This window comes from Rhinoderma darwinii, chromosome 8 (assembly GCF_050947455.1).
Source record: "Rhinoderma darwinii isolate aRhiDar2 chromosome 8, aRhiDar2.hap1, whole genome shotgun sequence".
Taxonomy (NCBI): domain Eukaryota; kingdom Metazoa; phylum Chordata; class Amphibia; order Anura; family Rhinodermatidae; genus Rhinoderma; species Rhinoderma darwinii.
The window spans coordinates 39621451-39647208 of NC_134694.1; the positions used below are offsets into that span (position 1 = coordinate 39621451).

General features: G+C 41.8%; 1 protein-coding gene across 1 annotated transcript in view; it reads left to right on the forward strand.

Moving 5' to 3' along the window:
- CSTF2 (cleavage stimulation factor subunit 2) overlaps positions 1-25758 on the forward strand; it is a 206419-nt gene that overhangs the window by 78135 nt on the left and 102526 nt on the right. The window contains exon 7 of the mRNA XM_075835607.1: positions 13514-13622. Coding sequence (XP_075691722.1) covers positions 13514-13622 — 109 coding nt within the window. The remainder of the gene's footprint in view (positions 1-13513; positions 13623-25758) is intronic.

Sequence of the window (25758 nt, forward strand, 5' to 3'; positions counted from 1 at the left end):
AGGAATATCTGCCTCAAAATTCCGTTTGGAAGTTTCAGGCAGATGTTCCTCTCCCTGCACGCCGTTTTTCGCCCGTGGCCATTGAGCGCCGCGGGCATAAAACACCGCAAAATACGCTTTCTCTGCCTCCCATTCAAGTCAGAGGCGGAAACACCCGAAGATGGGGCATGTCGCTTCTTTTTCCCGCGAGGCAGTTTTACTGCTCACGGGAAAAAGACGCCGACACCTCCCATTGAAATCAATGGGAGGCATTTTCGGGCCGTTTTTGGCGAGTTTTGCGACGCGATTTCCGTGTCAAAAAACTCGCCAAAATACTCCGTGTGAACCCAGCCTAATAAAGTTTAAAAAAAAGTTAAAAAAGATGTGTAAAAATAAGAAAATAAATGTTTTAAAAATAAAAATCCCCCTTTTTCCCTTATCAGTCCTTTATTATTAATAAAAATATATAAACAAATAAACTATACATAATTGGTATCGCCGTGTCCGTAACGGCCTGAACTACAAAATTATTTCGTTATTTATCGTGCACGGTGAACGCCGTAAAAGAAAAAAATAATAAACCGTACCACAATCACAATTGTTTGGTCACTTCACCTCCCGAAAAATGGAATAAAAAGAGATCAAAAAGTCGCATGTACCTAAAAATGGTAGTGATGGAAGAAAGTGAATATGTCATTTATAGCGCACGGTGAACGCTGTAAAAAAAAAAAATAGAATAAAAAAACAATAGTAGAATTGCTGTTTTTTAGTCACCACGCCACTTAAAAATAGAATAAAAACTGATCAAAAAGCTGCATGCACTCCATGAAAACTACAATGGATTCCTCAAGGGCTCTAGTTTCCAAATTGGGGTCACTTTTGGGGGGGTTTCGAATGCTTTTGCACCACAAGACCTCTTCAAATCGGACATGGTGCCTAATAAAAAAGAGGCCTCATAATCCTCTAGGTGCTCCTTTGCTTCGGAGGCCGCTGCTTCAGTCCATTACCGCACACGGGCCACATGTGGGATATTTCTCAAAACTGCAGAATCTGGGCAAGAAGTATTGAGTTGCGTTTCTCTGATAAAAACTTTTGTGTTATAAAAAAAAAATGGTGTAAAGAGGATTTTCTGACAAAAAAAAAAAGTAAATTTCATCTCTACTTTGCTCTAAATTCCTGTGAAACACCTAAAGGGTTCATAAACGTTCTAAATTTTGTTGTGAATACTTTGAGTGGTCTGGTTTCTAAAATGGGGTGTTTCATAGGGGTTTCTAATATATGGGCCCCTCTAAGCAACTTCAGAACTGAACTGTAACCTAAAAAAATAAATAAATTAGGCAATACTTCGCTTCTTACATTATACTGATAATGAGCCGTGCCCACCCCGAGATGACCCCAGTTTTGACCGTTTGTATAAACGGAGACCCCTATTAGACCATTTCAGTGCCCGGTTTGCCCAAGCATTCACCCCAGAGAAGTGTATTTCTATTGATGAGTCCTTGGTAGATTTTAAAGGGAGGGTTCAATTCGGCGAGTACCTGCCGGGTAAGAGGGCAAGGTATGGCGTGAAGATGTATAAGCTGTGCGAGAGTGCATCAGGGTATACGTACAAATTTAGGATTTATGAAGGGAAGGACACCAGTATTCAGCCCCCAGAATGCCCCCCCTTACTGGGAGTTAATGCAAAAATTGTGTGGGATTTGGTGCACCCACTGCTGGACCAGAGTTACCATCTCTACATGGATAATTTTTTATACCAGCATCCCACTCTTCAACTGCCTCGCTTCCAGAAGTACTGCGGCACTGCTAGAAGAAATCTGAGCGGCCTCCCTAAGACTCTGCAGGGCAAACACTCAGAAGGGGTGAGAGCTGGGCACAATCCAGCAGCAACATATTGTGTGTCAAGTACAAGGAGAGAGATGTCCTTGTATTGACAACAATACATGGCCACACCAGTACCCATGTACCTGCACGGGGTACCAGTACAGAGACCCCCAAACCAGACTGCATCCTGGACTACAATAGGTACATGGGAGGGGTGGACTTGTCAGATCAAGTCCTGAAGCCCTACATCGCCATGCGGTGTGGTATAGGAAGCTGACCGTGCACATCATACCGATGGCTTTGTACAATGTGTACGTGCTACGTCGATGTGCAGGCCAGAGGGGAACTTTCCTGGAATTTCAAGAGGTGATTATCAAGAACCTAATCTTTAGGGACCAAAAAGGGGGGGGGCACCCAGTACTTCTGGAAGCGGGACCACACGCATCGCACCAGGGAAACACTTTCCAGGAGAAGTTCCCCAAACTGGCAAGAAGGGAAAAAGTCAAAAGAGGTGCAAAGTCTGCTATAAGAGGGGGATAAGGGAAGACACAATATATCAATGTGACGCGTGTCCCGAATAACCAGAGCTCTGTATGAAAGTGTTTTAAAATTTATCATACATTCCTTGGTTTATAATTTACCCCAATTTTACTTACCCTGATGTACTCTGCACAGCTTATCCCCCCCCTGTCTTTCCCCCCTGGGCCCTGCTGTGTGCCCAGGCAGCTGATAACAGCCACATGTAGGGTATTGCCGTACTCAGGAGAACCCACATTACAGTTTATGGGGTGTATGTCTCCGGTCAAAATACTCCCTACACCTCTAGATGAATGCCTTAAGGGTGTAGTTTTTAAAACTGTACTGGTACCTCAGGGGCTTCTGCATACATGACTTCGCACCAGAAAATCCCCAGTAGGCCAAATGGTGGTCCTTTCCTTCTGAGCCATCCCATGGGCCAAAACGGCAGTTTATCACCACAAATGGGGTATTGCGGCACTCAGAACAAATTGCGCAACAGAATGGGGTATTTTTTCTTGTGAAAATAAGACCTTTTCAGCCAAAACGACATATTGGGAAAAATTTATTTTGTTTTAATTCCCAGCCCAATTCAAATAAGTTCTGTGAAAAAACTATGGGGTCAAAATGGTTGCAACACCCATAAATCAATTCCTTGAGGGGTGTAGTTTCCAAAATAGGGTCACTTCTGGTGGGTTTCCATTGCTTTGATACCTCTGGGGCTCTGCAAATGCGACATGGCACCCAAAAACCAATCCAGCTAATCTGGACTCCAACAAACACATAGCGCTCCTTTCCTTCTGAACCCTCCCATGGGCCCAAACGGCAGTTGATCACCACAAATAGGGTATTGCCGCATGAAGGACAAATTGGGCAACAAAATGGGGTATTTTGTTCCCTGTGAAAATAAGACATTTTGATCACAAATGACATTTTATTGGAAAAAATAAAATTTTGGAATTGAGGAATTAGGGTATGTTCACACGGCTTATTTACGGACGTAATTCGGGCGTTTTACGCCTCGATTTACGTCCGAAAATGCGCCTCGATAGCGTTGGCAAACATCTGCCCATTCATTAGAATGGGTCTTACGATGTTCTGTGCACACGGGCATTTTTTTTTTACGCCCCGCTGTCAAAACACGGGGCGTAAAAAAGACGCCCGCGTCTAAGAAGTGCCTGTCACTACTTCAGACGTAAATGGAGCCGTTTTCCATGGACTCCATGGAAAACCAGCTCCATTTAACGTCCGTAATGGACGCAGCGAAATAGCGCCTCAACATGCCATTACGGCTGAAATTACGGTGCTGTTTTCTACTGAAAACAGCCCCGTAATTTCAGCCGTTACGGACGCTGCCGTGTGAACATACCCTTATAGTTGATAATGCTGAAGGAGAATTGTGACTGGGCTGTTAATATGCAGGTTTACAGTCCTGTTTAGAAATGATCGTACTAATAAAGCGGGAGGAGTTTCCTCATACATAAAATCCTGCATAAAACCAATCCTGTGTGATGTCTATGAGGGAAATCATCATGGGGAGTCCCTATGGGTGGAAATAAGGGGAGAGAAAAAGAGAATAATAAAATACGGATAGGGGTTTGTTAAGTCTTAAAGTATAATTGAAGAAGCAGAAAATCAACTAATAAAGCAAATAATGAGGCAGCAAACCATAATGGAGTCTTTATTATGGGGGGGACTTTAACTACCCTGATATAAATTGGGAGTCAGGGGGCTTGGCTTAGGCATGGCAGCGTGAGGCAGCAACTTCCTGGAGTTCCGGATAACTTCAGCTGAGCTATACTAATAATGCCCCCTCACCTGCACAGCCAGACATGCCATGGGGAAAAGCAAAGACTGGAACCCCTGGTGCCTCTCGTGATCCCTCACTGGCTCGGTTCCTGCAATCAGCACTGACCCAGCACCGAGCGACCGATAACCAGCCGTCTGAACCTGTGATGGCGTCTGCTCCTGACACATGCGCGTCAAACTAACTTTCTCAGGATACAATAGCAGTATTCCGCACTACCCCACTGGCCTCTCCTGCAGCAACTGCGGGAGATTACTTCCTCCTCTGCCACTCACAGCTATCGCTCCTTTCCTCAGCCCCAATACACTGCATGTCGTTCTCTGATCATGCCATGATACTTGAAAAAAGACTATGTTCATCCGGCGGTTTAATTAATGTGTTCATTTTATTGGTCAAGTTGTTACGATCGCTGGAATACCATATATGTGTATGTGTGATTTGTTTTGACAGTTTTACTAAATAAAATCACTATTTGGGCCAAAAAAGTAGTTTTATTTGACTTTGACTGTAATTTTTTTTATTTTTTTTTTCTCAAACTTTATTTAACTGATTGTCATTTTTTTTTTAAGCCCCATCCGGACACTTCACTATTAGATCTGTTGATCGCATATATAATGCTTTGGTATACTCAGTATACCGAAGCATTATTGCCTGATAGTGTAAAATTGACAGGCAATCTGTTAGGTCATGCCTCCGGCATCGCCAAACAGGCAGATGCTGAAGACAGACCTGGGGGTCTTTTAGACCCCCGGCTGTCATGGAAACCCGACGGCGACCCGCGATTTGTTTGCGGGGGCGCCGATCGGGTGACAGAGGGAGCTCCCTCCCTCTGTCAAACACATTAAATGCCGCTGTCACTACTGACAGTGGCATTTAATGGGTTAAACTGCCGGAAACGGAGCGCGCTTCGATTCCGGCAGTTGCAGCAGGAGCCAGGCTGTGTATAACAGCCGTGCTCCTGCCGCTGATCGCATGGGTATGCTGTCAGTACCAGCGCGATCACAGGACGGATATATCCGCCGCCCTGCGTGAACTAGCAGCTGCTGAGGACGGATATATCCGTCCTTCGGCGTTAAGGAGTTCAGGGCATAAACTGGGTCAAAAGTGAAAAAAGTTTTACCAAAAGTTTTGCTCACCTCATAACCTCCATACTAGATTGCGTTTTTGTGAAGCTTGATTAATACCAATGTAGGCATAAAGAATCCAAAAGCTGTAGGTGCTCGTAGATCCTCCTGAGCTTAATCCTGTGTCGACAGCAGGCTATAGAAACAAAAATGTGTAGAAAAGGCAGATCCAGCACTCAAATGTATAAAAAATTCGATTTTTATTAGGTCATTTTAAAAACAAGGATAAAATGTTTTTAAAATTACCTAATAAAAATCGAATTTTCATAAACTGGGTCGATGTCCTCAAAAATAAAAATACAGAAACTTAATGAGATGTTTTTAAAAGCCTCTTAAATGGGTCCGGTGAAAATCTATAACTTTTGGGAATAAAGATGCTAGAAACAGGATGAAACCAATGTGGTTAAATAAAACATTAAGGGGCAATAAATGATAATAAAGAAAGTGTTCAAACTAGGATGGTAGTGACGAGGCACTCCCTACCGGTCCCAGTGACCATATACGAGCTTTGAACATTTTAATGGGATTTCATCCACTTTATATGGGCTGGAAAACGTCCCCACATTAAAAGGTCTAACTTTTTACCACAAGAGTTGGGGGACTGTTCCTAATTTTACTTAATACTATAGGGTGGCCAGGTTGGCACAACTGTTAATAATCCTACTGCGGCACATTTGAGTTCAGAGCTCTTTGCACCTAACTCCTGGACAGCTCTATTATGGACTATGGAGCCGATCCCGAAAAATGTTTACTCAATCGTTCCTTTCTTATTCTATACTTTTGTGGAGGACGGTAGAATTTAAGTTCAAATCGCAGTCCGCGGTTTCACCTCTTCACCCACTTTTTAATGAGTCTTTTTCACCTGGGATGGATGTCTCCTCATTTGCTAGTGGAGAACTCATAAACGTACACATCTTCATGATTATCTCGGTGACAAACTGTTGAAGATATTATATTTTACAACTAAATGTAGTCCTCCTCCCAGCAATGGGTTCAGGCTCCTCCAAGTTTTCTCCTACTGGCGCTCTGTTTGCACTAATATTACTACGGTTATGTATACTGCTCTTGAACGCCGTGTTCTTAAAGGGGTTTTCCCATTAGAGACCATTATGACATATCCACAGGATATATCCTAAATGTCATATAGATGTGGGTCCCACCTCTGGGACCCGCACCTATCTCTAGAACAAGGCCCCCTAAACTCCGTTCTGCCTTTTACTGCTCCCGCTACATCCCGGCCACTTCCTGAATATGTGATCGGGAGTTGCGCAAACCGCATAGCTCGCTCAGCTACGCTGTTTTCATAACTCCCATGGTAGTAAATGGCAATTACAGAAGCAGTGGCATTCAGTTCTGTGGGACTTACAGAAGCAGCTCAGCGAGCTACACTGTTTTTATTTTTGATGCTCGGACATCACACTAAGGGCCCTATTCTAGAGATTGGTGTGGGACTAGGGATGTCACGATACCAGAATTTGGACTTCGATACCGATACTTTGTTTAGTATTGCGATTTCGATACCAATTTCGATACTTTACCAACAGTAATAAAAAAAAAATTCTTCCGTTTTCTGATGTGAGGCGCGACGTGTGATGAATTTTGAATGCGCCTCACATTAATAGTAATTAATCCCATCATGTTTCTCAGTCATAATGGGTTAATGTGTGAGGTACATGATGGGGTTAATTACTATTAATGTGAGGAACATGGAGGTTAAATTCCTCGCGCCTCACATTAATAAGTTAATGAAAGCAGTGTTTATTTCATTTTTTTACAGCGTACACATCATAAATGATACGAAAAAATTGTTGTGCGCTGCATTACTGAATGTGTGAATATTTTATGTATTGAGACTTATTTTAATAAAAGGTGAATGTGTATTTTTTTTTTGAAATTTAACAATACTTTGTTTTTACTTTATTTTTAAACTTTAATGTACTGACATATATCAGATATGTGCCAGTACATTAGCCTGTGGACGGATAGCACACAGGCAGTTGTTAGGACATACTTGGGTATGTCCTAACAACAAGAAATCTGGTCAGACAGCCCTGGGGTCCGTCAATAGACCCTGGGCTGTCTGCCCATATATGGTATGGCCCTCGATCGCGTCACAGGAATTCCCTGTGACGCGATCCAGGGGCATCCCCCCTTCTCATTTTCTCTTGAATGCTGCAGTCAGCTGTGATCGCAGCATTCAGGGGAATAACGGCGGAGATGAGAGGTTTCTCTGATCTCCGCCGTTATAGAGCGGGGCTGCGGCTTTGTAATACAGTCATTGCCCCGCTCCTGACAGGAAGTGCGCGTGCGGTCAGCATGAGGAGGTGCGGCCGGCGCTGCACTAATGAGCGGCAGTTCAGTCACTGGAGACAGAACATGGGGGTGTTTTGCAGTGCGCCCGCCATGTTCTGTCTCCAGTGCCGCCGCTCATTAGTGCAGCGATGGCCGCATCGCATCATCCTGACCCCGCGCACTTATCATGACTCAGGAGCGGGGCTGTGGCTGAATTACACAGCCGCAGCTGCGCTCCCATACATTCATGTATTACTATACTGAGCTGTGCGGCTGCGCAGCTCAGTATCGAAATACAGGATATAGCGGTATCGAACCGTTTAGGGATGCACAGTATCAAAACAGTATCGAAGTTTCGATGCACCGTGCATCCCTATGTGGGACCCGCATCTATCTGACATTTATGACATATCCTCTGGATATGTCATAAATGTCCCTAATGGGAAACCCCCCCACACTGTTCTTTTTTATGCAAATCGTTTTTTAAAAACTGCTCGCTTTCCCATTGATGTAAATGGGAAGCTTAAGCGTTTGAAGCTTTTTGCGTGTGCTTTTTGGTGCATAATTAGGACTCCTATTGACTATGCGAACACTTGGCGTGTTTTAAGTTTAAAAATGCGTGTGTAAAAAACCGCGTTGTATGTACTAACAGCGCACTTTACCAGTTATGTAAATGAAAAGCGTAATCAAGCTCCAACGGGGCATTTTTTTTTTTTTTTTTTTTTTTTACGCCTCATTTTCAAAAAACGGCATGTAAAAAGACACTTTCTAAAAAGAAGTGCATGTCGCTTCTTGAGCCGTTTTTCATTGACTCTATAGAAAAACTGCTCCAAATAACGGCCCTAAAAAACGCCGCGAAAAACAGCTCCTGATTTTCAGACGTTTTTTTCATCAGACTTTTTTTTTTTTAGTAAGTGTATGAACATACCTGTAGCCTTTTGGTGTGTCCTATAGCGTCTAGAAGCTGCATTGTACAAGCACTCCCAAAATGGGAGCCGGACAATGCTTAGCAATTTGAAGACACCTCTCCCTGGCTTATAACCAAAAATAGGGAGGAGGGTGAGATTTCCTCCCACATTTACAGCAGCTGATTGTTGGCTTTCTTTTACTTATTCACCTTGCTGTAATTCTGGGAAGTGCTCCCTCTGGTGGCCAACATAGGAAAACATGTCAAATTATTATTCTATTTTTAATACATCCCACCATGTGGAAGAAAAAAAAATACAACTAAAACCTTAAATATAATAAAAATAAGTAACTTACTTTAAAAATATATTTAATTCGCGACACATTCCCTTTAAACCTCGATGACCAAGCTATTTTTTCCAGCGTCGCATTCCAAGAGCTAGAATTTTTTTTATTTTTGCATCGACATAGCTGTATAAGAACTTGTTTTTGGTGGGACAAGTTGTATTTCTTAATAGCACCATTTTGGGGCACATATAATTTTTTGTTTAACTTTTTCATGAACTTTTATTGAGGGTAATAGTCCTTTTACGCCGTTTATCGTGTGGTATAAATAACAAAATGTATATAGTTTTTCTTATGTTTTTACTATTAAACAGTAAACAGTTTTTTCAAAATTGTGTTTTTGTGTCTCCATATTTGAAGAACCATAACTTTTTTTTTTTTTTTTTTCTTTTTCCGCCGATGCACCCGTATGAGGGCTTTTTTTTGCGGGGCGACTTGTAGTTTTCATTGGTACCATCTTGGAGTACATGCCACTTTTTGATCACTAGTTATCAAATTTTTTTTGAAGGTAGGATTCACAGAAAACAGCAATTCTGTCATTTTGTTTTTTATTTTATTCTTTACAGCATTCGTAGAGTGGATTAAGTAACATAATAGCTTTATAGTTGGGGTCGTTACGGAAGCGGCGATGCCAAATCTGTATTTTTTTTTTTTTTTTATTTTTTTTTTTTATTTTTTTTTTTCATAAAGCATTAAGGGAAAGTTTGTTTTTTTTTCGTTTTTTTTTAAACTTTTTTTTTACTAGTCGCACTAGGAGACTTTTATAATACACTGCGATACTTCTGTATTGCAACGTATTATTGACTGTCACTGTAAAACTGACAGGCACCTGCTAGGTAATGTCTCTGGCATGGCCTAGCAGGCATTAACTAAAGGCAGACCTGGGGGCCTTTCTAAGGCTCCCAGCTGCCATAGAAAGCACCGACACCCTGCGATCGCATGCAGGGTGTCGGTGGGGTGAGCCCCCTCCCCGACGCTTGCTATTGAGCGCCGCATCGAAGGGGTTAAACGGGTGGATATCGGAGGTAGCTTAGAGCATGGAGTTTTTACTTTTCACAGCGCCGCTTATTTATTCTGATACAGCGCCGTGAAAAGGCGTAAGTATCAAAATAAAGCCCGTTAGTGGCCACCGTGAAAAGGCGTATTGGCGGTCACTAATTGGTTAGGGGTGCTAATGTTAGAGCGCCGTCTTTTCACGGACCTGTGACACAAGCCCGGCACGGGTGTCCTGTGCTGGCTAAAGCGGGTGTCGGGCGGTCTAAAGACAGCCGGGCGCCTGCTCTAACGGGTGGAATTGATTTCAACATCTATCCCACCCGTTTAACCCCTTAGATGCGGCACTCAATAGCGAGCGCCGCATCCAAATAGTTTTGGAGGGAGGCTGCTCCCTCTCACCCCATCAGTACCCTGCAACTGCAATCGCAGGGTGCCGATGGCTTCTATGGCAACCGGGGTCCTAACAAAGGCCCCCAGGTCTGCCTGTGGTGGATGCCTGCTAAGCCATGCCTGAGGCAAGACCTAGCAGGTGCCTTTCAGTTTTACACTGAGAGGCAATAATACGCTGCAATACAGAAGTATTGTAGTGTATTATAAAACTGATCAGAAGATCGCATAGTGAAGTCCCCTAGTGGGACTAAAAATAAATGATCAAAAAGTTTAATAAAGTTAATAATAAATGAATAAAAAAAAAGACACTTTTCCCTTAAAATACTTTTAATATGAATATTTTTTTTTTTTTTTTTAAACCTTACACATATTTGGTATCGCCGCATTCGTAACGACCCCAAGTATAAAGCTATTACGTTATTTAACCCACACGGTGAACAACGTAAAAAGTAAAATAAAAAAAAAAGCAAGAATTGCTGTTTTCTGTTCATCCTGCCAAATTTAAGTGAAAAAAGTTAATAAGTTAATCAATAAATGTGTACCCAAAATGGTGCTACAAAAAATAAAAATAAAAATAATACAACTTGTTCCGCAAAAAACAAGATGCTATACAGCTATGTCGATGCAAAAAAGTTATAGCTCTTTGAATGTGACGATCGAAAAAACGTAAAAAATAGCTTGGTCATTAAAGGGAATGTGTTGCCAGAAAAACATGTTTGTTTTTTTTAAATTAAACATTTAGTGTGTGGGTGATTAAACATTGTTCAAATTTTTTTTATTTTTTTTCACGAGTCAGGAAATATTATAAATTAATTCTAATTTATAATACTACCCATTTTTGGTCACTAGATGGAGCTCTTCCCAAAATTGCAGCTTTGCAAAATTGGGTAAAAAGCCCTCGCTCTAGTGAGCTCTCAGCATCCCCCCCTCCTTTATCCTGGCTAGTGCCGGGATAAACGAGGGGTTTGAACGGTGTAACCTCCTACACGGTGTGTCGCCATTTTTTGAGCTAACACACAATGTAGTAGGTTTACATACAGTAGTAAACACACACAAACACGAACATACATTGAAATCTCTTACCTGCTCCTGCCGCCGCGTCTCCCTCCGGCCCGTCCGCTCCGTTTGCTGCCGCTGGTCCAAGTGCACAAATCCGGAAGCCGCGACCGGAAGTAGTAATATTACTGTCCGGCCGCGACTTCCGGTCCACAGGAAAATGGCGCCGGACGGCGCCAATTTCGAATTGGACTGTGTGGGAGCGGCGCATGCGCAGTTCCCACACAGACGCCGTACACTGAAGTCAATGGGACGGGAGCCGTTCGCAGTCCCTATGGGACTGTGGCTGCCGTATTCCATGTCTGTATGTGTCGTTAATCGACACAGACAGAAATGGAACAAAAAATGGCAGCCCCCATAGGGAAGAAAAAGTGTAAAAATAAGAAAAAGTAAAACACAAACACACAAATGAATATAAACGTTTTTAATAAAGCACTAACATCTTTAACATATAAAAAAATTATTTGTGATGACACTGTTCCTTTAAGGTTTAAAATAGGCTGGTCATTAATGGGTTAATTAAATAAGGATCACAGCGCTATAAGTATGTGGCATAGGCACCAATACTGTGATGTACGTTTACGGCTTGGGTATGGCGTGGGCACAGCTGTGACTGCACAATTATCAGCAGTTGTCGCTGTAATAAATATGACCTCCTACTGCACCAACTGTGATTGGTTCCCTTGTGATGCAATCCTGGGATGCCATGGCCCTGACCTACATGTCTTTGTGCCCATTTAGACCCTATTTAAGGCGGGGCCTAATAGTTTGTCAGTCCACATTACACTGACCGGCATAATACAGTGCAAAACAGTAGTATTGCAATGTATTTTAGAAGCACTCAGAAGATCGCAAGTTCAAGTCCGATGGAGAGACTAATAGGAACTAAAAGTTGCTTTTTATTGTGCAAAATGGATCGCTGCATTAGTAACCACTTGTAATAAGAAAATAAATGCGTTCTATACACTGCAGTTGTTTTTTTAGTCAAGTAGTTATTTGTTCCACAAAATGATGCAATTCAATAGTACAATTCATCCCACAATAAACCCTGATAGAGAAAGCGGTTGAATTTTTTCCTTGACATAACTCTGTTTTGTTTCCATTCCTCGCCATTTTCATGATTTTTTGTTTCCGTTCAGTGAATCCGAACTCTTGTTTATGTTTAGAGACTGCAAACCCACATAAATCTAAGGGCCTGTTCACCTCAGCGTTTTCTTTCTGGTGACGGAAGCTTTGCTAATGGTTTTCGTTTGTCACCGTTGTGACAGGGTACCGTTGTTTTTGACTAAATCAATAGCGCAGTCGAGCCCAAGCCTGCTCTCAGCGGAGAAGCGGATACAATTGTATATACAATGTTCAATCTACTGTGAGCCAAATACAACATAATCCGTACAAATCGAATAGTTTGCTACAAGGTCTTGAGTCCAGGCTGTTAAAGGACGTTGTCCGGTTTCAGCAAATTAATGTTATTTTGTGTATAATTAAAAGATATACAATTTTCAAATATAGTGTCTGCATCGATTCCTCACTGTTATCATGATCCCTGCTTGTCGTTTTTCAATAGTACAGTCCTGGCCAAATGTTTTGAGACTGACACAATTTTTAGTTTTCACAAAGGGTCCGTTCACACAGAGTTTTTTGACACGGAAACCGCGTTGAAAAAAGCGCCAAAAAACGGCCGAAAATGCCTCCTATTGATTTCAGTGGGGGGCGTTTTTTTCCCGCGAGCGGGAAAAACGGCTTGCGGGTAAAAGCGACATGCCCTATCTTCGGGCGTTTACGTCTCTGACCTCCCCTTGACATCAATGGGAGGTAGATAAAGCGTATTTCGTGGTGTTTTTGCCCGCAGCGCTCAATGGACGCGGGCGAAAAACGCCTAGAAATTAGGTGTGCAGGCAGAGAAAAATCTGCCTCAAAATTCCAAACTGAATTTTGAGGCAGATTTTCTGCCTGCAAAAAACTCTGTGTGAACCCAGCCTAAGTTTGCTGCTTCAGTTATTATAGTGGCAATTTGCATTAACTCTAGATTGTTATAGAGAAATCCTCATCAAATATTGTACGTCTGAACATGGCCAAATAGAAACACTGACTTTGTTGCCACTAGTAGGCATATAAATATATTTATTTTGGGGTTGGAAAGTTGTTGTTTTTTTTATATAACAGGCCATATATAATCTGGAATTCCTCTTAGCCTTCTTATGAATGATCCAAACTGATTTATCCAGTAATGGGTTGGTTATTTCATGTTCTGAATTAGTTTTTTTTCCTCCATGTTTAGGGAGGCATGCATGTGAACGGTGCTCCACCAATGATGCAACCACTGCCCATGCAGAGTGGAGTTCCAGGTCCCATAGGAAACCCTGCACAAGGATCAATTCTTCAGGGTGGTAAGTAATGTTCTACAAGGTTTTATTTTTGTTTTTTTGCAACATCATTCAAGTACATACAAATCCGCAGTTAAAACTAGGTTTCATTCACATCTGAGCAATGTTTTTCTGTTCTTATGTTCTGTCATAGCAACAGAAGAACGAAAAAAACATACGTGCCTGGACCATTGCAATTTAGACTCCCAACTGCGCTTGACGAAACCCATTCGCTCTATTTGGTTCTGTCAAGGGGGCCCTTGTTTTACCTGAATTTTCTGGCATTTTTCGCCAGATCTGATCTTACAATGTAACAGTGAACATAGCCTAAGGGTCCATTCACAAGCAATACCGTAATTGACTACGGTACTGATTCAGTCAAAGTGACGGAACCCTTGCACAACGTAGACAAACGGAAGTCATTTGCACCAGATCCGTCACCATTAATTTCAATCAGGGTTCTGTTCTGGCGGAAAGCTCCGAAGGAACACCAGAAAGGAACCCTGATGCAGATGTGACCGAAGCCTTACATATGTAAGATGACATTATATACACCCTGATTGTGTGCACCTGCATCTTTGTAGCGAGAGGTGATTAACAGATGGCCGACTCAACTATTGGCTTCAAAAGATGTAACATGGGGATGTACAGGTTTATAAAAACACGGCTGGTATCTTCCAAAACCAGAGACTTACCGGTCTATAAGTTGTGTGTGTGGTAGTGCAGCTCAGCCGTATTCACTTCAATAACGCTGAGCTGCAATACCAGGCAGTCGATGGACAGGCGTAGCGCAATATCTGGAAGAAAGCAGCCGTATTTTCCTAACCAAGTACAACCCCTTTCATTTTAAACTGTAACGTATGTGCAATAACTGCAAATAGCCGGAAGCCCAAAGCCGTTTACAGTGTAGAAGTAAGAGTTATGCTTGTTTCTGTATTTTTATTTTTGACAGGCGTGTTCCTTTTATGATCCTCTGGTGTGAGGTTTTTAGGAAGGGTTGGTGGAGAAATTCTTTAGTCTGAGAGGCCCCATCTCTATCACACACTTTATCTGTTATTTTACATTTCTTTGGACTCAAACTATGACCTACATATAAAGCAGCAAGCCAGAGGCTTCACTGCTTTGAATTAGTTAATTTTTCTACACAACAGGTTTGGCTCTGTTATAATCTAAAACAACAACCCTTGTGTGAACCGAGCTTAAGGCTGGGTTCACACTGAGCGTTTTTAGCTTGCCTGTTTTGTTTTTTTGTTATAAACTCCCATGTCTCTCAAACCAAAACAAAAACACAGATGCTAAATACACGAAAAAACACACCGTATGAACCTAGCCTAAGTTTATTTAGAGCCTAAAGGGGAGTTTTACACTGGGCGATTTATCGTGCAGACGAGCGTTCGTTTAACGCTCGTTGGCGATAATTGCCCTGTGTAAAGGGCAGCCATCAGCAGATGAATGAGCAAGTGCTCGATTATTCGTCTGATCCTATAGTTTCAAGTGCAATGTTGTCGGCAGAGCGTCTCTCTGTGCTGACATGATAATATATGGGGACGAGCGATTGGAATAACGACCGTTCATCCCCATCCATAGCTCCCTGTGACAGCACACGACGCCGAGCAACAATGTTTCGTTGATCAGCATTTGCTCCACCGGCTGGTATAAAAGGCCCTTTAGGCCATATTCACGCATTCAAAACTTGATGAGGATAAAGGCGTGAATTCAGTGGCTATACCCACTGGCATTCCGCATCTAATATACGTAAATGTATTCACGTGCAGCAGTAAAATCCACGCAAAATATTGAACCCGCTGCAGATTTTGAAGTCTGCAACATGCTTCTTATTTGCTCGGATTCTACACGAAAATGGGAGGAATAACCCCAATTGAATTGCAATAGGGCTAGCACATCTGCAACAGAAAGCCATGACCTAATCGTACGTTTTGAATACAGCACAGCGGTGTCGTTTTTAAAATGGGGTCACGTCTCCGTGGTTTCAACTGTACTGGTACCTTAGGGGTTCTCCATACATGACTTTGCACCAGAAAAGCTCCAGTAGTTTTTTAGTTAAACAGTTAGTGTATAAGTGATTAAACATTGTTCTAATTTTTTAAAATTTTTTCACGAGTCAGGAAATATTATAAATTAGATTCTAATTTATAACATTTCCCAGTGCTGGTCACTAGATGGAGCAATTCCCAAAATTGCAGCATTGGCATGTGGTAAAGCAACCACATTGCTTTATGCTGCAAAATTTGAAAATACACACTCGCTCTAGTGAGCTCACAGAATCCCCCCTCCTTTATCCTGGCTAGTGCCAGGAGAAAGGAGGGGATTGACCAGTCAAACCTCCTACACTGTGTGTCGCCATTTTTTGAGCTAACACAGTGTAGTAGGTTAACATACAGTAGTAAACACACAGTAAAACACGTACATACACAGACCTAACTTACCTGCTCCTGCCGCTCCCTCCGGTCCGTCCGCTCCGTCTGCTTCCTCCGCTCCATGTGCACAAGTCCGGAAGCCGCGACCGGAAGTAGTAATCTTACTGTCCGGCCGCGGCTTCCGGTCCACAAGAAAATGGCGCCGGATGTTGCTCTGCCGAAGACCTTCAATTTGGACTCTGTGGGAGCGGCGCATGCGCCGTTCCAACACAGACGGCGTACAGCATAGTGGATGGAACGGGCCTCGTTCGCATTCACTATGGGGCTGTGTGTTCCGTATTCCATGTCTGTATGTGTCGTTAATCGACACATACAGAGATGGAAAAAAAAATGGCAGCCCCCATAGACAAGAAAAAGTGAAAAAATAAAAAAAAGTAAAACACAAATAAATTTATTTTTTTTTAATATAACACTAAAAGCAAATTGATATAAAAAAAAAAATTACGCGACACTCGTCCTTTAACCCCTTAGTGACCACTAATACGCCTTTTTACGTCGGTCACTAATGGGCTTTAGGCTAGGCTGACGCCTTTTCACGTCAGCCTAGTCTAAGTCCTGCACGGGTCTCCCGTGCAGGCAGGAGCCGGGGCTCTGCTGTCTGATGACAGCTGAGCTCCTGCTCCAACGCCCGCGATCGAAGTTTACTTCGATCGCTGCCGTTTAACCCGTTAAATGCTGCCGTCAATAGCGACCGCGGCATTTAAGAGTGAGCTCCCTCTGTCACCCATCGGCGGCCCGCGAATGCAATCGCGGGTCTCCGATGGGGTGTCATGGCAGCCGGGGGCCTGATAAAAGCCCCCAGGTCTGCCCTGGACATATGCCTGTTAGGACGCGCCGGAGGCACGTCCTAACAGATTGCCTGTCAGATTTACACTGAAGTATACCAGAGCATTATAGCAGCGATCGGAAGATCGCACAGTAAAGTCCCCTAGTGGGACTAATAAAATAAGTCATCAAAGTGAAATAAAGATGATTAATAAAAAGTACAGTAAAAAAATCCATTTTTTTCCATAAAAAGTGGTTTTATTTAGTAAAAGTGTAAAAAAAAAAAAAAAGTACACATATGTGGTATCGCCGCGACCGTAATGACTCCATTAATAAAGTTAATATGTAATTTAAACCGCAAAGTGAACACCGTAAAAAAAAACCGCAAAAAACCATGGCGAAATTGCAATTTTTTCCCATTGCCCCCCAAAAAAGTCATAAAAATGAATCAAGAAGTCCCATGCACCCCAAAACAGTACCATTCAAAACTACGTCTTGTCCCGCAGAAAAAAAGCCCAAAAAATCACTACATTGATGGAAAAATAAAATAATTACGGCTCTTGGAAAGCGACGATGCAAAAACAAATCATTTTAGTTCAAAAGTGTTTTTATTGTGCAAAAGTCGTAAAACATAAAAAAAACTCTACATATGTGGTATCGCCGTAATCGTACCGACCCATAGAATAAAGGTAACATGTTATTTACGTCGCACAGTGAACGGCGTCAATTTAAAAACGCATAGAACAATGGCGGAATTTCAGTTTGTTTTTATAATCCCCCCCCCCCCCCAAAAGGTTAATAAAAGTTAATATAAAAATTATATGTACCCAAAAATGGTGCTATTAAAAAGCACAACTAATCCCGCAAAAAACAAGTCCTCATACAGCTATGTAGACAAAAAAATAAAAAGGTTATAGCTCTTTGAATGCGACTAGAAAAACGAATAAAATAGCTTGGTCATTAGGGCCTAAAATGGGCTGGTCACTAAGGGGTTAAGGGAAACGTTAAGTCTATTATGCTTTTCAAACTGTAAAAAAGGACATTCCTTTAACCTCCGTCAGGCTAATTAAGCCCTATGGACACGTTTAGTGTGTACGTTGCAAGCTTTCCGAACGTACACCCTATACATAGTTGCATAGTTGGTACGGTTGAAAAAAGACATGTTCAACCAAGGAATGAGAGAAAGGGAAGAGATGGGAGAAATGATTGAACTTTATTTTACACCTATTGATCCAGAGGAAGGTTTAAAAATAAATATATAAATTACTCAAAATGCCTTAACTAATCTTCCCTGAAAAGGAAAAAATCCCCTGGTCCCAAGTAGCAATCCGACTGGATCAACATTCAAACAAAAATTCTATACATTATAATGGAACATATTTTCACTAGATTTCTTATATGGGCCATTAATATATTTATATAAATTAATCATGTCCCCCCTTAGTCGTCTTTTTTCAAGGCTAAATAGGTTTCGTTCTTTTAATCTTTCCTCATAACTTAGATTCTCCATGCACCTTATTAGCTTCGTTGCTCTTCTTTGTATTTTTTCCAACTCCAGGGCATCCTTTCTATGAACTGGAGCCCAGAACTGAACTGCATATTCTAGATGAGGCCTCACTAATGCTTTATAAAGTGGTAATATTACATCCCTGTCCCGCGAGTCCATGCCTCTTTTAATACACGACAATATCTTGCTGGCCTTTGAAGAAGCTGATTGACACTGCATGCTGTTATTTAGTTTGATTTACAAGTGCACCCAGATCCTTCTTCGCAAGTGACTCTCCTAGTTTTGTTCCCTCTAAAACATATGATACATGCAGGTTGTTGGTACCCAGGTGCATAACTTTACATTTATCTACATTAAACCTCATTTGCCAAGTGGACGCCCAAACACTTAGTGTGTCCAAACCTGCTTGTAATTTCTGAACATCTTTAATAAATAAGTTGAATAATAGTGGTCCCAGCACGGAACCCTGGGGTACACCACTTATAACCGGGGACCATTCAGAGTAGGAATCATTGAACACAACCCTATGGTTACGGTCCTTGAGCCAATTTTCAATCCAATTACAAATGATACTTTCTAAACCTATAGTCCTTAATTTACCCATTAGACGTCTGCAGGACAGTGTCAAATGCCTTTGCAAACTCCAAAAACACTATCACCTCTGTCTAGGCTTCTGCTCACCTCCTCCTAAAAACAGATCAGGTTAGTTTGAGAACTTCTATCCGTAATTAATCCATGCTGGCTGTCACTTATAATACTATTTTTTGTCACATAATCCTGTATATAGTCCCTCAATAGCCCCTCAAACATTTTCACCACGATGGATGTTAACCCCTTCCCGCTCCTGGACGTACTATTAAGTCATGGCAGCTGTATCGTTCGCGCTCCATGACCTAATAGTACGTCTCGGGAGTAACGGCCGTCCTCCCGACACACACAGGAGCTGTGACAGCTGCTGTCTCGTACAGCAGCTGTCACAGCTCCTACAGCGGGGACCTATCGCTGTGTCCCCGCTGATTAACCCCTTAAAAGCCGCGTTATATAGAGATTGCGGCTTTTTAGGGGTTAAGCTGTCATCGCCGGCCTGCTACACGATAGCGGCCGGCGATGGTGACTATGGCAACCGGACAACAAACAAAGTCAGGACCCACTATGCTTGCTGTCAGTGAGTAGCTGACAGTTCTAATACACTGCACTACGCATGTAGTGCAGTGTATTAGAATTGCGATCAGGGCCTCCTGCCCTCAAGTCCCCTAGTGGGACAAAGTAATAAAGTTAAAAAAAGTAAGAAAAAGATGTGTGAAAATAAAAGTTTTAAAAGTAAAAATCCCACTTTTTACCTGATCAGTCATTTATTATTAATAAAAATATATAAACAAACTATACATAATTGGTAACGCCGCGTCCGTAACGGCCTGAACTACAAAATTATTTCGTTATTTATCCCGCACGGTCAACGCTGTAAAAGACACTAATAATAAACCGTACCACAATCACAATTGTTTGGTCAATTCACCTCCCAAAAAATTGAATAAAAAGAGATCAAAAAGTCGCATGTACCTAAAAATGGTACTGATGGAAACTAGAAAGTGATGGAAGAAAGTGAATATGTCATTTATAGCGCACGGTGAAAGCTGTAAAAAAACATTAGTAGAATTGCTGTTTTTTAGTCACCACGCCACCTAAAAATAGAAGAAAAACTGATCAAAAAGCCGCATGCACCCCAAGAAAACTACAATGGATTCCTCAAGGGTATTGATGGAAACTACAGTTCGTTACGCAAAAAATAAGTCCTCGCACAGCTTTATTGATTGAAAAATAAAAAAGTTCTGGCTCTTAGAATAAGGTAACACAAAAAGTGAATGATTTTTTACAAAACATATTTTATTGTGCAAACGCCATAAGACATAAAAAAAATCTATAAACCTCTGATATCGCCATAATCGTATCGCCCCGCAGAATAAAGTGAATATGTCATTTATAGCGCACGGTGAACGCTGTGAAAAAAATAGAATAAAAAAACAATAGTAGAATTGCTGTTTTAGTCACCACGCCACCTAAAAATAGAATAAAAACTGATCAAAAAGCCGCATGCACCCCAAGAAAACTACAATGGATTCCTCAAGGGGTCTAGTTTCCAAATTGGGGTCACTTTTGGGGGGTTTCCAATGTTTTGGCACCACAAGACCTCTTCAAACCGGACATGGTGCCTAATAAAAAAGAGGCCTCAAAATCCACTAGGTGATCCTTTGCTTCGGAGGCCGGTGCTTCAGTCCATTACCGCACTAGGGCCACATGTGGGATATTTCTCAAAACTGCAGAATCTGGGCAATAAGTATTAAGTTGCTTTTCTCTGATTATACCATTTTTTTTTATAATACAAAAGGATTTAAGAGGATTTTCTGACCAAAAAAAAGTAAATTTCACCTCTACATTGCTCTAAATTTCTGTGAAACACCTAAAGGGTTCATAAACTTTCTAAATGCTGTTGTGAATACTTTGAGGGGTCTAGTTTCTAAAATGGGGTGTTTGATAGGGGTTTCTAATATATGGGCCCCTCAAAGCAACTTCATAACTGAACTGTAACCTAAAAAAATAAATGAGGCAATACTTCGCTTCTTACATTATACTGCTAATGAGGCGTGCCCACCCCGAGATGACCCCAGTTTTGACCGTTTGTATAAACGGAGATCCCTATTAGACCGTTTTAGTGCCCGGTTTTCCCAAGCATACACCCCCGAGAAGTGTATTTCTATTGATGAGTCCCTGGTACATTTTAAAGGGAGGGTTCAATTCCGCGAGTACCTGCCGGGTAAGAGGGCAAGGTATGGCGTGAAAATGTATAAGCTGTGCGAGAGTGCATCAGGGTATACCTACAGATTTAGGATATATGAAGGAAAGGCCACCCCCAAACCAGACTGCATCCTGGACTACAATAGGTACATGGGAGGGATGGACTTGTCAGATCAAGTCCTGAAGCCCTACAGCGCCATGCGGTGTGGTATAAGAAGCTGGCCGTGCACATCATACAGATGACTTTGTACAATGCGTACGTGCTACGTCGATGTGCAGGCCAGAGGGGAACTTTCCTGGAATTTCAAGAGGTGATTATCAAGAACCTAATCTTTAGGGACCAAGAAGGGGGGGCACCCAGTACTTCTGGAAGCGAGGCCACACGCATCGTACCAGGGCGGCAACACTTTCCAGGAGAAGTTCCCCAAACTGGCAAGAAGGGAAAAAGTCAAAAGAGGTGCAAAGTCTGCTATAAGGGATGACACAATATATCAATGTGACACGTGTCCCGAATAACCAGAGCTCTGTATGAAAGTGTTTTAAAATGTATCATACATCCCTTGGTTTATAATTTACCCCAATTTTACTTACCCTGATGCACTCCGCACAGCTTATCCCCCCTTGTCTTTCCCTTCTGAGCCCTGCTGTGTGCCCAGGCAGCTGATAACAGCCACATGTAAGGTATTGCCATACCCGGGAGAACCCACATTACAGTTTATGGGGTGTAGATCTCCGGTCAAAATGCTCACTACACCTCTAGATGTATGCCTTAAGGGTGTAGTTTTTAAAACGGGGTCACTTCTTGAGGGTTTCAACTGTACTGGTACCTCAGGGGCTTCTGCATACATGACTTCGCACTAGAAAATCCCCAGTAGGCCAAATGGTGGTCCTTTCCTTCTGAGCCCTCCCATGGGCCCAAACGGCAGTTTATCACCACAAATGGGGTATTGCGGCACTCAGAACAAATTGCGCAACAGAATGGGGTATTTTGTTTCTTGTGAAAATAAGAAATTTTCAGCCAAAACGACATATTATTTGAAAAAAAAAAATTCTGTGAAAAAACTATGGGGTCAAAATGGTCACAACACCCATAAATGAGTTCCTTGAGGGGTTTAGTTTCCAAAATGGGGTCATTTGTGGTTGGTTTCCATTGCTTTGATACCTCTTGGGCTCTGCAAATGCGACATGGCACCCGAAAACCAATCCAGCAAAATCTGGACTCCAAAGAACACACAGCGCTCCTTCCCTTCTGAGGCCTCCCATGGGCCCAAACGGCAGTTTATCGCCACAAATGGGGTATCGCTGCACTCAGGAGAAATTGGGTATTAAAATGGGGTATTTTGTTCCCTGTGAAAATAAGACATTTTGATCACAAATGACATCTTATTGGAAAAAATGCCATTTTTTTATTTCACAGCCCAATTCAAATAGGTGCTGTGAAAAAACTGTGCGGTCAAAATGGTAACAACAACCATAAATTAATTCCTTGAGGGGTGTAGTTTCCAAAATGGGGTCACTATTGGGGGATTCCTACTGTTTTGGCACCTCAACACCTTTTCAAACCTGGCATGCTGCCTAAAATATATTCTAATAAAAAAGAGGCCTCAAAATGCACTAGGTGCTTCTTTGCTTCTAGGGCTTGTGTTTTATTCCACGAGCGCAGTAGAGCCACATGTGGGACATTTCTAAAAACTGCAGAATCTGGACAATACATATTTAGTAGTGTTTCTCTGGTAAAACCTTCTGTGTTACAGAAAAAAATTTAATACAATTGCAATTCAGCAAGAAAAATTAAATTTGCAAATTTCACCTCCACTTTGCTTTAATTCCTGTGAAATGCCTGAAAGGTTAAAAAACTTTCTAAATGCTGTTTTGAATACTTTGAGGGGTCTAGTTTTTAAAATGGTGTTTTATGGGGGTTTCTAATACATAGGCCCCTCAAACCACTTCAGAGCTGAAGAGGTACCTTAAAAAAAAGGCTTTTGAAATTTTCTTAAAAATATGAGAAATTGCTGTTTATGTTCTAAGCCTTGTAACGTCCAAGAAAAATAAAAGAATGTTCAAAAAACGATGCCAATCTAAAGTAGACATATGGGAAATGTGAACTAGTAACTATTTTGGGTGGTATAACCGTCTGTTTTACAAGCAGATGCATTTAAATTCTGAAAAATGCTATTTTTTCAAAATTTCAAAAATTTTCACCAATAAACACTGAATATATCGACCAAATTTTACCACGAACATGAAGCTTAATGTGTCACGAGAAAACAATCTCAGAATCGCTTGGATAGGTTTAAGCATTCCGACGTTATTACCACATAAAGTGAAATGTCAGATTTGAAAAATGGGCTCTGAGCCTTAAGGCCAAAACTAGGCTGCGTCCTTAAGGGGTTAAGCTTACTGGTCTATAATTACCCGGGGAAGACCTAGAGTCCTTATTGAAAATAGGTGCCACATTTGCCCAACGCCAGTCCCTTGGCACTATACCAGTCACTAGAGAATCTAAATATTATGAACAGGGGGACAGAAATAACTTAACTAACTTCTTTAAGAATTCTAGGGTGTAACCCATCTGGTCCCGGAGCCTTGTGCACATTTAATTTTATTTAACTTCGCTTGGACCATATCTACATTCAGCCAATTAACTACCGTATATTAATCGATGTATTAACAGCAACGGCTACATCAGCTGTTCTTTCTTCTGTTGTATATACAGAGCTAAAGAACCCATTTAGTAACTCTGCCTTTTCTTTATCCCTTGTGACTAACTCCCCATTACCACTATTTAGGGGTCTTACACATTCAGACCTTGGCTTTTTTGTATTCATATGCTGGATTTATTTTGCTTTCCTTTGCCACCTGCCATTTATTTTGTATTTTTTCTGATTTTATTACTTTTTTCACAGATTTTATTAAGCTCTTTGTAATTTCCAACGGTAAGAGCTGTACTCTCAGATTTGTATTTTTCAAATGCCCTATTTTTGTCATGTATTACCCTTTTTACAGAAGGTGTAAGCCATGTGGGGTTCAATTTTAGTCATTTATACTTGTTACCTATAGGAATGCATTTTGCACTACAATTATACAAAGCCGATTTTACGATCTCCCATTTATCATTTGTACCATTATTTGATATTAGTTCTTCGCAGTCTATATCCTGAATTGCAGCCCTCATCTGGGGAAATTGTCTTTCTTAAAATTAAGTGTTTTCGCCCTCCCAGCCTGTTTGTTTTCTACAGTATAGGTAAAATGTAACTATATTGTGATCACGGTTACCGAGGTTTTCACGTACGACATTCCCAACAAGCTCTTCATTGTTAGAAATAACCAGATCCAACAGATCGTCACTTTTAGTCTGGTCTTCCACAAATTGGCCCATAAAATTTTCCTGCAACAGGTTAAGAAAATTTCTTTGCAGATGTAGCCGAATCCATGACACCAATTAATATCCCGGTAATTAAAATCTCCCATTATCACTACAGTACCCGCCTGTGCTGCCCGCTCCATCTGTTTATATAGCTGACCTTCCATCTCCTGAGTTATACTGGGGGATCTATAGATTACACCAAAAATAATTTTTGCAGTGTTTACCTCCCTATATCAATATGCTCCTCCAGTACCAAGGCCTCAAGCTCCCCCATTTGCTTGTTAGACTTCTTGCATTTGTGAAAATACACTTTAAGTTGCCCTTCAATTTTTCATGTTCAGTATCAGAAGTGTGATTATTTGACGTTTTGTGGGCTTTTTTTCTTATCTTCGATTGTTGTTTTGTAACAGATGGCTCTCCCTAATCCCCCCCTCCCCCACAGTCCCTTTCTCCAACCACCAATATATTTTGACCCCTTTCTAAACTAACTACCTCTTTATTTTCTACATTGACCTCCCTCCTCAGACATAGTTTAAATACTCCACCACCCCTGCTAGAACTCTCTCCCCCAGGACAGCGGACCCCTTCCATTTAGGTGCAAATCTGCAGAATACAGTTTGTACTCGAGTGAAGTGTCAGCCCATTGCTCTAGGAACCCAAAGCCTTCTCCTCTACACAAAGTCTTAAGCCATGCATTTAACTCCCTGAGCTCCCGCTGTCTTTCCAGTGATGCGCATGGCACAGGCAGTATTCCTGAGAATACTACCTTGGAGGTCCTTCCATTAAGCTTGTATCCTAGTTCTTTAAAATTATTCTTAGGGCTCCTCTACCTACCATGTATTGTGTTGTTGGTACCCACATATACCATGACCGCTGGATCATCACCAGCCCCTCCCAGTAATTTATCCACTTGTTCCACCACATGTCGAACCCTGGCACCAGGGAGACCGCAAACCATTCGGTTGAGGTGGTCTTGGCGACAAATTATTCTATTAGTCTTCCTGATTAGAGAATCCTTTACAACTACTAATTTTTTTGCCCTACCTGCATTACCATCCCCCAACTACTAGCTGGGCTGTTCTTTAACATAAGCAGGAGTGGCCTTCCTTTTCTTGGTCCCATTTCTACTGCCCCTAACTACATTAACCCAGCTACTTGCCTGCTCCTCCTGATTAATATCTCCCCCTTCCCGATCTATTCCACTAAGGCTGGGTTCACACACCGTTTTTTACAGCTCCGATTTTCTCAGCGTTTTTCGCCCGCGGGCAAAAAATACCACGAAATACGCTT